The following is a 10,957-nucleotide window of genomic DNA, read 5'->3' as shown; positions in this document are numbered from 1 at the left end:
AAGTAAGTTCTCTAAAATTCAAGATGAATAAATTAACTTTGGTTAATTGAAATTTTTTTGTTAATATACGAAATATATTTATAGATCTTTATAGAAAACAAATATATATATATATATATATATATATTATTAACATTAATTTGTATTATTCAAGTTTCATCAGTGGTTTTGTTTTGGGCCATTTGAGAACTTCTCCACTAATAAGAGTGGACATGGAATTTTGCAGAAATTTGTTCATTTCTTTTTACACCTACCCTCATAGATTTCATGTACACCCTATGGTAGCGGGATAAAAGACCATGCTACATTAAAAGTTATATTTCTTAGTTAAGCATAAAACACATTAAAAGTATATTTATTTATTACATAATAAAATATAAAACATAACAGGGGCATGTGACGCATGAAACTGACAGGCTATCATTGACCTCACAAAATTAGTTCCATGCCTAAATAAAAGCTTAGCCACTCACTTTTGACTCCAACAACAAGACGAAGCAAATTTTTTCTTCGCTTTCCCAGAAATTGGGGTTTTCATCAAATTTTTTTTCTTCAAAGCACTTATTATAAAAAATTATCTTCCTTCCTTCATTTTCTAAAAATTAGGCATAAAATATTTCTTATTATAAAATTATCTTCAAATTTATTTCATTAAAAATAATATTTTATGTAAATTTGATAAAATTTATATTTTATTACAATAATTTGAGAGAAAAAATAACGTATTTAACTCATTTATGTGTAAATATTATTTTAAAATGCATTTATTATGATTTTTAATTTATTGACATTAAGTGTGTAAATTTTTATATTGTTTACTAAATATTATTATCAACATACTTTTATTTAAGATAATTATTGTAAAAAGTAATAAGTTTATGGTTTGGAAGTCATTGTATAAAAAATTATGAAAAGTGATTAAGTGTATAAAAAATTATGAAAAGTGATTAAGTAAGTATTATCAGCTATTTTAAAAAGTACACTGTCAGGTATAGCATATGGCATATCCCATATTTACTATTTTTTTTATGCTTTTATGCAGATTCCATTGGACTCCATTAACATGCTATTGCCATTGAAATTGTTCACGTAACTCTTTCTGTTCTCTCTCTACTCCTCTTCTTTCTCTGCATTCAGTAACAATGACTGCTTCTTCAGAGAATTGCAATTCAAGGTAGGTATCCATTTTTTTTATAATACTGAGCAATTTCAATTCTCAGGGACACTAGGTTTTCTACCTTTTCTTTACACGTATCTGCAATATCTGCAATGGTTGATAAAATTTTTCCATTTTCTATGTTTCTGTATGCCAATGGCACGTTTCAGAAACCTAGCCTTTGGTTTTTGGGTCACTCATCATTCTGTCACAAGTATTTGTTATTCGAACTTCAGTGGTGTTTCACATGGATCAATCGTTTCTTACAAATAAAGAGTATTTTATGAATGGATGGGTGGATGGATTTGTTTTTTTTTTTTTTTTTTTGGTTGAGATCAAGATTAATGGAGAAGGAAGGGGAGAGTAGGAGATTGAATTGCCTCCATATTAGATTTCCTGTTAGATTTACCTTTCTCAACTTGAAAGTTACAACAAGAGTCTTTTCTCCGATTAATTTTGAGCCTTTTGAGTGAAGAACATGAATCTTGGATTTATCATACACGTGCCAACTGCCCCAAGTAGTCTTCTGATATTAGGTGGTGCTAAGGTACCTCTGTCTGCGCTGAATTGGTGGCCTTGTTTGTTAGTTATTCATGTGACTGTGTGGATGGTGGATACCCATCTCAGGTGAAAAGGTCACAGGTTATTAAATTGACAAAGTCCAAGTTGTTTGATGCATATCCTATTGTATCTTAAGTTTGTTGTCAAAGAAATATCCAATTATCAGTTGCTGTATTGTCTATTGCATCGGTTTCAACATTGCCTTTACTGCTGCAGCTATGTGAATTAACATCCAAATCCAATACCCAAACCATTGAATGCATGGCGTGTGATTTGTCGATTTCTTAGTCATTACAATATTGTTTTCTTGTTTAACTGACCAGCTGTTGAGGGGCTTGGATACTTATAAATGAGATATATTTTGTATTGTTAAGACATAAAAAACGTTTAATATCTTGGCATTAAAGCCTCTATAATTGTGTCCTAGTTCCAAAACTCGAGTTTTGTTATCTTGATTCTTCTAAATAGAAGTTAAGTTTCTACAGAATGGAAGGACATCTGTGTATTATCTATATTTTAATTCAAAAGGACTCTTGCAGGAACACGTTAGATATATAAACCAGTTATACGCCACACCCAATAGCTTATGCTTTTGGTGTAGTTGGTTACTGGGTATTTGTCATACTTTACAGTAGAAATTTTAGTATATGATTATATTCTTGGCTGTACTTGTCACTGATTATTACTATCTTGTTGTGCCAGCAGCCAGAGTTCTCTCACCAAACTTGCTCCTCTTGAAGCAGTGCTCTTTGATATAGATGGAACTCTCTGTGATTCCGATCCTCTCCACTACCTTGCCTTCAGTGAAATGCTTCAACAGGTCGTGTGTCTTTTCTTAGTAGAAAAGTTTTTTAAGTTCAAAGTATTGAAAAAAGAGTTTTTTTTTTTTTTCAATATTCCTTTCATTCTTTACAAATCAGCATAACTAAGCCCATGATCTATAGCTATTAGAAAACTAATAGAATCTTCTGTGGTTGTCAGATTGGTTTCAATGGTGGTGCTCCCATAACCGAGGAATTCTTTATTGAGATTGTTGCTGGCAAACACAATGATGATATAGCACGGTCTCTCTTTCCTGATGATCTGCCACGAGGTTTAAAGTTTGTGGATGATAAGGAAGCCATGTTCCGGAGGTAAGAAATGCTTACTTTCTGTTACATTCCTCTCTCCACCATTCCCCCATGTGGTCCATTTGAAGCTTTAGAAGATAATTCATGATTCTCTGATGGATTGTCCAGATTGGCAGCTGATCAACTGAAGCCTTTGAATGGCCTTGATAAAGTGAGGAAATGGATCGAAGCTCGTGGGTTGAAGAGAGCTGCAGTTACCAATGCTCCAAGAGCAAATGCAGAGCTCATGATATCCTTACTTGGCCTCTCAGATTTCTTTGATGCTGTTATTATCGGTAGTGAATGTGAACATGCCAAGCCTCATCCAGACCCCTACCTTAAAGGTCTTGAAGCTCTGAAGGCATCAAGGGATCACTCATTTGTATTTGAGGTCTGCACTTTTCTAATGCCTTGTTGAAGAATAAATTGTCTGGATATGCTCTTGACTCATTGTTTTATCTTATTTTTTCTGGTAGGATTCTTTTTCTGGGATCAAAGCTGGAGTTGCAGCTGGGATGCCTGTTGTTGGATTGGCTACTAGAAACCCAGAAAATCTTTTGATGGAAGCAAAACCTGCATTTCTGATTAAGGATTATGATGATCCAAAATTGTGGGCTGCTTTGGAAGAACTTGACAAGGCTAGCAGTGCTCCTTCAGTTTGAATTACTAGTGAAACTGGCAGAATTTATTTCTCTTTCTTAGCAATAATTTCATTGCTAGCTAGCTATGAACCCGTGGGTCAAGCCAAGGACATTGTAGTGCTAAAGTGTACCGTAGTTTTTGCTCAACATAATCAAATCCTTCAAATAATTCATAATTACAGTAAGATGAAGAATAAATATTAGTTTATTGTAAATTTAGATATTTTTATTAAAAAATTTATTCTTTTAAAAATTCAAAAAGTTTATATTTTTTAATTGAATTTTGTCATTATTGAATATTATCTTGCATCTGTCTTCATCTAAAAAAAAACAGTGTAATTACATTATAAATCTATTGTGAATTTGGATATAAAACACTAGTTCATTTCGCGATTCTGATTTAAAAATTTCTTCAATTTTTATAAGAATTTCCATCTCACCCTTTATTTTTAATTTCGGATGGAAGGAGTTAAAAGAAATTAAAATATACAAATTATTTTCAAAAGCTAATTTAGAGATATTCTTTACCTTGACACAATCTTTCTTGAATCATAATAAATTGATAGATCTGATTCTTAACCTACGTTATCATAATAAACAAAATGATAGATATAAACATATAAGTTGAGATAAAAAAACAGTACAATCAACATTTACAATTAGACATCAATTTGTTATCTTATTATTTACTATCGAAATAAATTGATTGATAGTTTATAATATTAAGAAATACTTTTTATTTTATTTACTTTAGAACTGGACTTGATTGCTCATTCTTATTTGAAAGATTATATTTATTGATGAGAGATAAGCTGAAGATAAGTTCTGTTATTTAATTGATTCGAGAGAATAATTTCACCGACACAGTTTCATGACATATTGTAAGAAAAAAATAAATTAAGTGATCTATCTCTACCTTTTGAAAGACGTGAAACAACATACTACAGTGTTTACCTCTGACGGTCTTTGGCAGAGTCGACATGTACCATGCTTCTTATCGCGAAGTAACAATCTTTTCTTTTTCTGCATACCACACACCTTTGGATTTCGTTATCCATGACCTGTTTGTACTTGATAATCCCATGCTTCCCTAATTACGTTTCACCTTCGCTGGTAAAATTTTTTCCATCTACAAAACTTCACCTTGCCTGCACCAAAACAAGTCTCACACAAACCTTCACCAAGCCTTCTTCTTTGCATTGCCTCCCAAGGTGCTTCCTTCCATCACTTGCAACGTAGTTCGTGTTGTTCTAACAGCTAGGATTCATTTCGAATTCCAAGGACACCGTTGTTTTCTTCATGTGTGTTCGTTTTCATGCATGTTGTAGTACCACCCATTATTCACAAACCTTGTTTCAGTTTGAGAAGTTTGTTTCTGTTTGACGCGTTTTTGTTATTACTTAGTGTCTTTTTAAATTATAATAAATTGTTTCATGGTTTAGTACCTGTAATAGTTTAGTAACTATTGAATAAATGTGGGCACAAAAGCAAGTCTTGGTTCATTTTTTGTACTGGGTGAATTTTTGTGTGATAATACAATAGCTTCTCTAATTCAATCTTGTCCCATCAATTTATTCCGCATTTAATCTATTAATCTCTTCCATTGGTAACACTTTAACAAACCTTCATTGATGTGGTGTTCATTAGACATTGAACCTTTATCTACTTTTTCCAACACCTTGAGAACTGAGGTTATATGACCCTTTCTTATTCTGTGGACTCCACTATCCACACCCTTTTTGTTTTCAAGCAAAATTGTGGATTTTTATTATATTTTATTATATTTTCTGTTGAGATTAAAATCATGTAGGAGAAGGGAAGATGAAGTTGGATTTTGCACTCTAAAGATTTATGATATGTCAAATTCTTTGTCCTCATTTTCACATTGCTGTCATCTGGTTTAACCGGCCAGCTCTGCAGAGGAACCTGCATACATGTAAATGAGATGTGCTCTGCACTGTAAAATATAAAATCCATTATGTGCTTTCACTCATTAATTTAAGCTTTGAAATATCGGAGCTATTATAACCATTTGGTTTAATGTTGGATACTTGTTATCATTATTCTTCCAAATAGAAGCTAAATTTCAAAAAAAGGGGGGTCTGCAATATATTTTCTATGTTCTAAGTCAAAAGGGATCAAGCATGAGGGGGCATGTCAAATATATATAAGCCATTCAGGTGGCTGTATGCAAAAGTCCAAGCTTTGGAATAGTTAGTTTGTGGTTTGCTTTGTGATAGAAAAGAAAATTTAGCACACAGCCAATTTCTGATCATTTGCTGAACTTGTCTGTCATTATTACCTTCATGTTGTAGCAGCAGCATGAGTTCTCTCACTGGACTTGCTCCACTTGAAGCTGTGCTCTTCGATGTAGATGGAACACTCTGTGATTCTGATCCACTCCACTACGAAGCTTTGCGTGAAATGCTCCTGAAGGTACTGCTTCTTTTCTTAGTATAAAAGTCTCAATGGAAAACATTTAGAAAATAACTTTTAGTTATTTTGTTGCAATATTCCTTTTGTGGTATTTGCAAACCACCATCACCAAGCACAAGATCAATTGCTATTAGTGAACTAACACGAACCTTGGTGGCTGTCAGATTGGTTTTAATGGAGGTGTTCCTATAACGGAGGAATTTTTTGTTGAAAAATTTTCTGGCAAGAACAACATCGATGCTGCCTCAGTTCCCTTTCCTGATGATCCGGAACAAGGTTTGAAGTTTGTAGAAGATAAGGAAGCCATGTTCCAGAGGTAAACCCTGCTCTCTCTCTATATCTATCTAGCTATGTGTACACCCTTCAGGAGCTACAAAGTTAATTAGTGGTAAAGTTAGAAGAAAGGGTGAGAGAGGTCGTAGGTTTAACTCCTTCGCTAATTATTTGAAGATATAAAATTGGTTTTGTGAGTTTGAAAATGAAGGTGGGAGAGTTTTTGGATTCAACTTTTCCTACTAACAAATACTAACAATTAACATTGCCTATAAAAAAAATGTGTATACTCTTTCTCCATGTGATTCATTTGAAGCTTCAGAAGATAATTCTCTTATGGACTATCCAGATTGGCGAGAGAGCAACTGAAGCCTGTGAAAGGCCTTGAAAAAGTGACGGCATGGGTTGAAAAGCGTGGTCTGAAGAGAGCTGCAGTTACCAATTCTCCAAGAGTAAATGCAGAACTCATGATCTCAAAACTTGGTCTCTCGGACTTCTTTGATGTTCTTATTATTGGTGATGAATGTGAACGTGGTAAACCTCATCCCGACCCCTACTTGAAAGCTCTTGAAGTTCTGAAGGCATCGAAGGATCACACATTTGTATTTGAGGTCTGCATTTTTGTGTGTCTTACTAAAGAAGAACTTGTTCTAGACTTGCTTTTGACATGCTTTCTATTTTTCTGTAATAGGATTCGTTTTCAGGAATTACTGCTGGAGTGGCTGCTGGGATGCCTGTTATTGGCATAGCTATACGAAACCCAGAGGATTTACTGATGAAAGCAAAACCTGATTTTCTGATTAAGGATTATGAGGATCCAAAGTTGTGGGCAGCTTTAGAAGAACTTGACAAGCCTGGTGCCGAGAAATTGGAAATTCTGGATAAAAACATTCAGCAAGGAGCTTGATGGGCCAAATTCTGATGAGCCTTCATGTCAGAAAAAATAAAAGGCAATTATAATTTATGTGCGGGAAGGTTATGTTTTGTATGTGGCAATAAAATGTTGTTTCTACATGTATCAGTTATTATTTAATCTAGGAAGAATGTGGTTATGGTTGGCTAGACAGCCATGTTATTAGACAATAAAAGGTGTTTTATTGGGATTAATTCTGCTGTCCACTTTGGTTGTCCAGAATAACGAATCTCGGTAGGTCTTTAGATGAATACAAGAAGTTGATAATGTATTTTTTTAATGAATAATCTTTTTGTTATTAAAGTTATTGAAGTACTAGATAAACCATAAGTTGTTACAGTCAAGGGTAGTCTCAGTCCTTGAGTAATTCTGACTGGGAGTTGCTTAAAGATGGATAATTTGGATGTGGATATATTAAGTTATATGTTGTAATTAATAATTGGTTAAATTTTTCCGCATTCCTGTATAAAATTTTATCATGGAGCTGAGGACAATCTAACACTACGGTTTAGATCATATTATAATGTTGAGTCCAGTACATAATTTCTATATAACGTTTTTACATAGGACAATGATATTTTGACTACTAAATTTTGACAACTTTCTCTTACAACATAAAGTGTCATCTTCTAAGTGGTTTTGAAATATTGAGAATAAGAAAATGAAAAAATGGAAAACCACTTAGAAGATGTCACCTAAGACTATAAGAGTAAGTTGTCAAAATTTAGTAGTCAAAAAATCATTTTCCTTTTACATAATACCTGTCTTGAAATGCTTAGTATATTATAGGCACAGCTTTTACACTTTTATTTTCTGTCCTGATTGTGTTCCCTGCACTGCACTAATGTCATTTGAAAATTTGCAGACTGGTATGGAATGGTACAAATACAGGTTCCTGTAAAAAATTATGCTGCATTGAACCCTTTCTGTTTTTAATGTTTTAAATCCATTTCATTGATCTTTGCACTGTTTTAGAATAGATTTAATATATTCCCCCATTGTTTGTTTCATTTCTAAGGTGATAATCGGGCACATTTGAGCTACAAAATTAGACAGTTTCTTGGATTAGACAGTTTCTAGGTTGTTTCCTATATATAGGAAATTAGAGAAAGAACTGAGATTATTGCTAGAGTTCTATGCTACAATAGTCTCTAACAAGGATCCAAGGAAAATATTGGAAAGTGGGGACTCTGAAATAGGCTGTGGTGGCGTTTTACCTATCATAGCATAATTAAATAATAAGTCTTGAATGCCTAACTTTTTACGTTAAACTATCCTATCGCTGAATCCTATCATCCTCGACGAGGATAAGGCTACAAATATTTTACATTCTCAAAATTCTATGATAGTGGAAGCCAGGGGCACTATCCAGATAATAGCAAATAACATCTCTTAAAGACACGCATGCAATTTATCGTCCGAGAAGAAAATATGAACTGTCCCCTTCACCAGTATCCAACTACATCCGGGTGCCTTCCTCACACCCTTCAACCTCATTTCTTTTCTTAATCTCATCTCCTCGGTGTGCCTATCATTTGCGGCATATATGTTACAAAGGGCCACATGGCCAGGCGCATTTAAAGGATCCAATTCAAACAATCGTTTGGCTGCATGCGTAGCAACATCTGTATCAGTTTTATTCAACCCACACACTCCAATCAGAGCCCCCCAAACGGCATGATTTGGTTCAACAGGAAGCTTCAAAACAAACTCCTCTGCATCCTTCACCTTTCCTGCTCGACCCAGAAGATTGATAATACTGATGCAATGCTCTAAACTAGGTTGAATAGCAAAAGCATTGACCATGGCAATAAAAAACTCCCGCCCCTTGTCAACAAGACCCGCATGAGCACATGCTGTCAGGACACCCAGGAATGTAAGGCCATCTGGGTAAATTCCAAGTTCAAGCATAGTTTCATACACTTTTATAGCTTCACTGGCCCTGCCATGATCTGAAAGACCCATGATCATGGTGTTCCAAGAAATTTTGTCCCGGCAAGTCATGTTAGAGAATACCCTATATGCATCATCTATCTCCCCACATTTTGCATACATTGCAATTAGAGAGTTCTCAAGAATCAAATCATCTTCATTCACAGTCTTGAACTGCATACCATGTAATTGCCGCCCCTGATCTAGATATGCAACTGAACCCATAGCTCCGAATAGAACAGCATATGTAGAACTCATAGGAGAAACACCATGATCCATCATCTCAGAAAATAAGCAGAAGGCTTCAGCAATAAGCTCATTCTGCACATACCCGTAAATCATCTCAGTCCACGCAATGGAATCCCTATCAGGCATGTCATTAAACAAATTCCAAGCCTCCAGTACTCGCCCAACGCTAAGATAGCCAGCAATCATGCAAGTGGACGCAACCTTGTTCCGAGTGGGTACCATGTCAAACAACTCTTGAGCTCTTGCCAACTGACCGGCCCGAACATAACCATTTATCATGGAATTGAAACACTGATCATCAGAGTCTTTCAGATTACCTTCAAACACATTGCGAGCAGAATCCATCATACCAAGCCCAGAGTACATCCTAACAAGACCTCTATGCAACCTACCATCATAATCATCAATCCGCCAGCTGTTAACAATCAACTGAGCATGCACCTGCTTGCCAAGGCAACAGAAACCCAAACCACCACATGCATAAACAAGAGAAACAAAGGTCTCTCCGTTGGGTTGGGCATCAGAAACTCTCACCATCTCAATAAAAAGCAGCAATGCCTTTTCATACAAGCCATTCCAAGCAAACCCACCAATCATAGCAGTCCAAGAAACAATATTTTTCTCCGGCATAGCCCGGAACAAACACCAAGCACCTTCAACATCCCCCTCACGGCAATAACCAGATATCATGCTAGTCCAAGTAATCACATTCCTAAACTCCATCTTCTCAAACAATTCTCTAGCCTCGTCCATTCTACCACTCTCAACATACCCCGCAATCATAGCATTCCACGAAACCACATTCTTGCAAGGAGTCTCCTCAAAAACCATCCTCGCATCCTCCAAATCCCCACTCCTAAGCAACGCCACCACCATCGCGTTCCACGAAACAACATTCCTCTCAGGCATTACATCGAACACCTTCCTCGCATCGTCGATCCTCCCCGCGTCTGAAAACCCACACAGCATGGCAGTCCAAGAAACAACGTTCTTCTCCAGCATGGTCTCGAAGAACCGGGAAGCCTCCTCGAGCATGCCGGAGCGGATGTACGCAGTCAACATGGCATTGCTAGTGACGAGGTTTCTGTGAGGCATAATGTCGAACAGTGTGCGAGCTTCGGCCACGTAACCGTGGCGGGAGAAGTTGGAGAGTAGCTTGGTCCAGCGAACCACGCGCGCGTGAAGGTCACCGCCGGAGGAATTTTGAAGGAGGTTTCGCGCTTCGTGGTGGCAGCCATTGGATAGGTAGTGGAGGAGCAGAGGCTCGTCGCATTCGCATTGGGAATGGTTGGTGCCATCATAGACATAACGCACACTGCGAAATGAACATGTCAAAATCCGCACCAAGGTTGATGAATGGTGACGCAGCATGGCCCAGAAACCATTGGGTTTTCATGCTTACTTCACCACTGTCTAAAAACAAATCTCTCCTTTTTTTTTCAAACAAAGTAACAAAGCAGGATTTTCAAAATTCTCCACAAGCTTAGTAAATAAAAAATAAAAAATTTAGTATAAAATGCAAAGATAGAAAACAAATAATAATAACACTAATTGATCAACCGGTATAAAATTTGTTTCAACATAATCAATCATTTTAAATTTTAAATATGTCATTATGAAAAATAAATAAAATTTTATCATTAAAACTGCTATAAAAAAATAGAAATTGTTATATTCTACAAAAAAC

At 35.7% G+C, this 10,957-nt stretch overlaps 3 protein-coding genes across 9 annotated transcripts; 2 read left to right on the top strand and 1 right to left on the bottom strand.

Annotated features, from left to right (window-relative positions):
- The first annotated feature begins 978 nt into the window (after window positions 1-978).
- LOC114172095 (haloacid dehalogenase-like hydrolase domain-containing protein Sgpp) lies at window positions 979-3,652 on the top strand. 2 transcript variants are annotated; one of them, XM_028056798.1, is made up of 5 exons: window positions 979-1,174; window positions 2,423-2,537; window positions 2,699-2,850; window positions 2,956-3,217; window positions 3,303-3,652. In XM_028056798.1, the coding sequence occupies exons 1-5, from the start codon at window positions 1,143-1,145 to the stop codon at window positions 3,486-3,488; spliced, it is 747 nt and encodes a 248-aa protein (XP_027912599.1). In that variant the 5' UTR covers window positions 979-1,142; the 3' UTR covers window positions 3,489-3,652. The 2 variants fall into 2 exon arrangements, with proteins under 2 accessions (XP_027912599.1, XP_027912597.1); XM_028056796.1 differs by having other exon boundaries at window positions 1,003-1,174; window positions 2,420-2,537.
- A 730-nt stretch (window positions 3,653-4,382) lies between these two features.
- Window positions 4,383-7,525, top strand: LOC114172651 (haloacid dehalogenase-like hydrolase domain-containing protein Sgpp). 6 transcript variants are annotated; one of them, XM_028056995.1, is made up of 5 exons: window positions 4,383-4,471; window positions 5,786-5,903; window positions 6,068-6,219; window positions 6,526-6,787; window positions 6,868-7,525. In XM_028056995.1, the coding sequence occupies exons 1-5, from the start codon at window positions 4,455-4,457 to the stop codon at window positions 7,081-7,083; spliced, it is 765 nt and encodes a 254-aa protein (XP_027912796.1). In that variant the 5' UTR covers window positions 4,383-4,454; the 3' UTR covers window positions 7,084-7,525. The 6 variants fall into 6 exon arrangements, with proteins under 6 accessions (XP_027912796.1, XP_027912790.1, XP_027912793.1 ...); XM_028056989.1 differs by having other exon boundaries at window positions 4,430-4,678; XM_028056992.1 differs by having other exon boundaries at window positions 4,440-4,471; window positions 5,783-5,903.
- A 760-nt stretch (window positions 7,526-8,285) lies between these two features.
- On the bottom strand, window positions 8,286-10,725 carry LOC114173064 (pentatricopeptide repeat-containing protein At1g32415, mitochondrial). The gene has a single exon (XM_028057281.1). The coding sequence runs from the start codon at window positions 10,639-10,641 to the stop codon at window positions 8,482-8,484; it is 2,160 nt and encodes a 719-aa protein (XP_027913082.1). The 5' UTR covers window positions 10,642-10,725; the 3' UTR covers window positions 8,286-8,481.
- Window positions 10,726-10,957: the final 232 nt, after the last annotated feature.

This window comes from Vigna unguiculata, chromosome 2, assembly GCF_004118075.2.
Source record: "Vigna unguiculata cultivar IT97K-499-35 chromosome 2, ASM411807v1, whole genome shotgun sequence".
Taxonomy (NCBI): Eukaryota; Viridiplantae; Streptophyta; class Magnoliopsida; order Fabales; family Fabaceae; genus Vigna; species Vigna unguiculata.
Note: the sequence above shows the minus strand (reverse complement) of the source record. Positions and strands in the feature narration are given on the sequence as shown.

Coding starts and splice junctions, on each gene's coding strand:
- LOC114172651 (XM_028056985.1), top strand. CDS start 4,524: ATGACCTGTTTGTACTTGATAATCCCATGCTTCCCTAATTACGTTTCA. Junction 5,904..6,067: donor TGCGTGAAATGCTCCTGAAG/GTACTGCTTCTT, acceptor GGTGGCTGTCAG/ATTGGTTTTAATGGAGGTGT. Junction 6,788..6,867: donor ATCACACATTTGTATTTGAG/GTCTGCATTTTT, acceptor TTTCTGTAATAG/GATTCGTTTTCAGGAATTAC.
- LOC114172095 (XM_028056796.1), top strand. CDS start 1,143: ATGACTGCTTCTTCAGAGAATTGCAATTCAAG. Junction 2,538..2,698: donor TCAGTGAAATGCTTCAACAG/GTCGTGTGTCTT, acceptor TGTGGTTGTCAG/ATTGGTTTCAATGGTGGTGC. Junction 2,851..2,955: donor AAGGAAGCCATGTTCCGGAG/GTAAGAAATGCT, acceptor TGGATTGTCCAG/ATTGGCAGCTGATCAACTGA.
- LOC114173064 (XM_028057281.1), bottom strand. CDS start 10,641: ATGCTGCGTCACCATTCATCAACCTTGGTGCGGATTTTGACATGTTCA.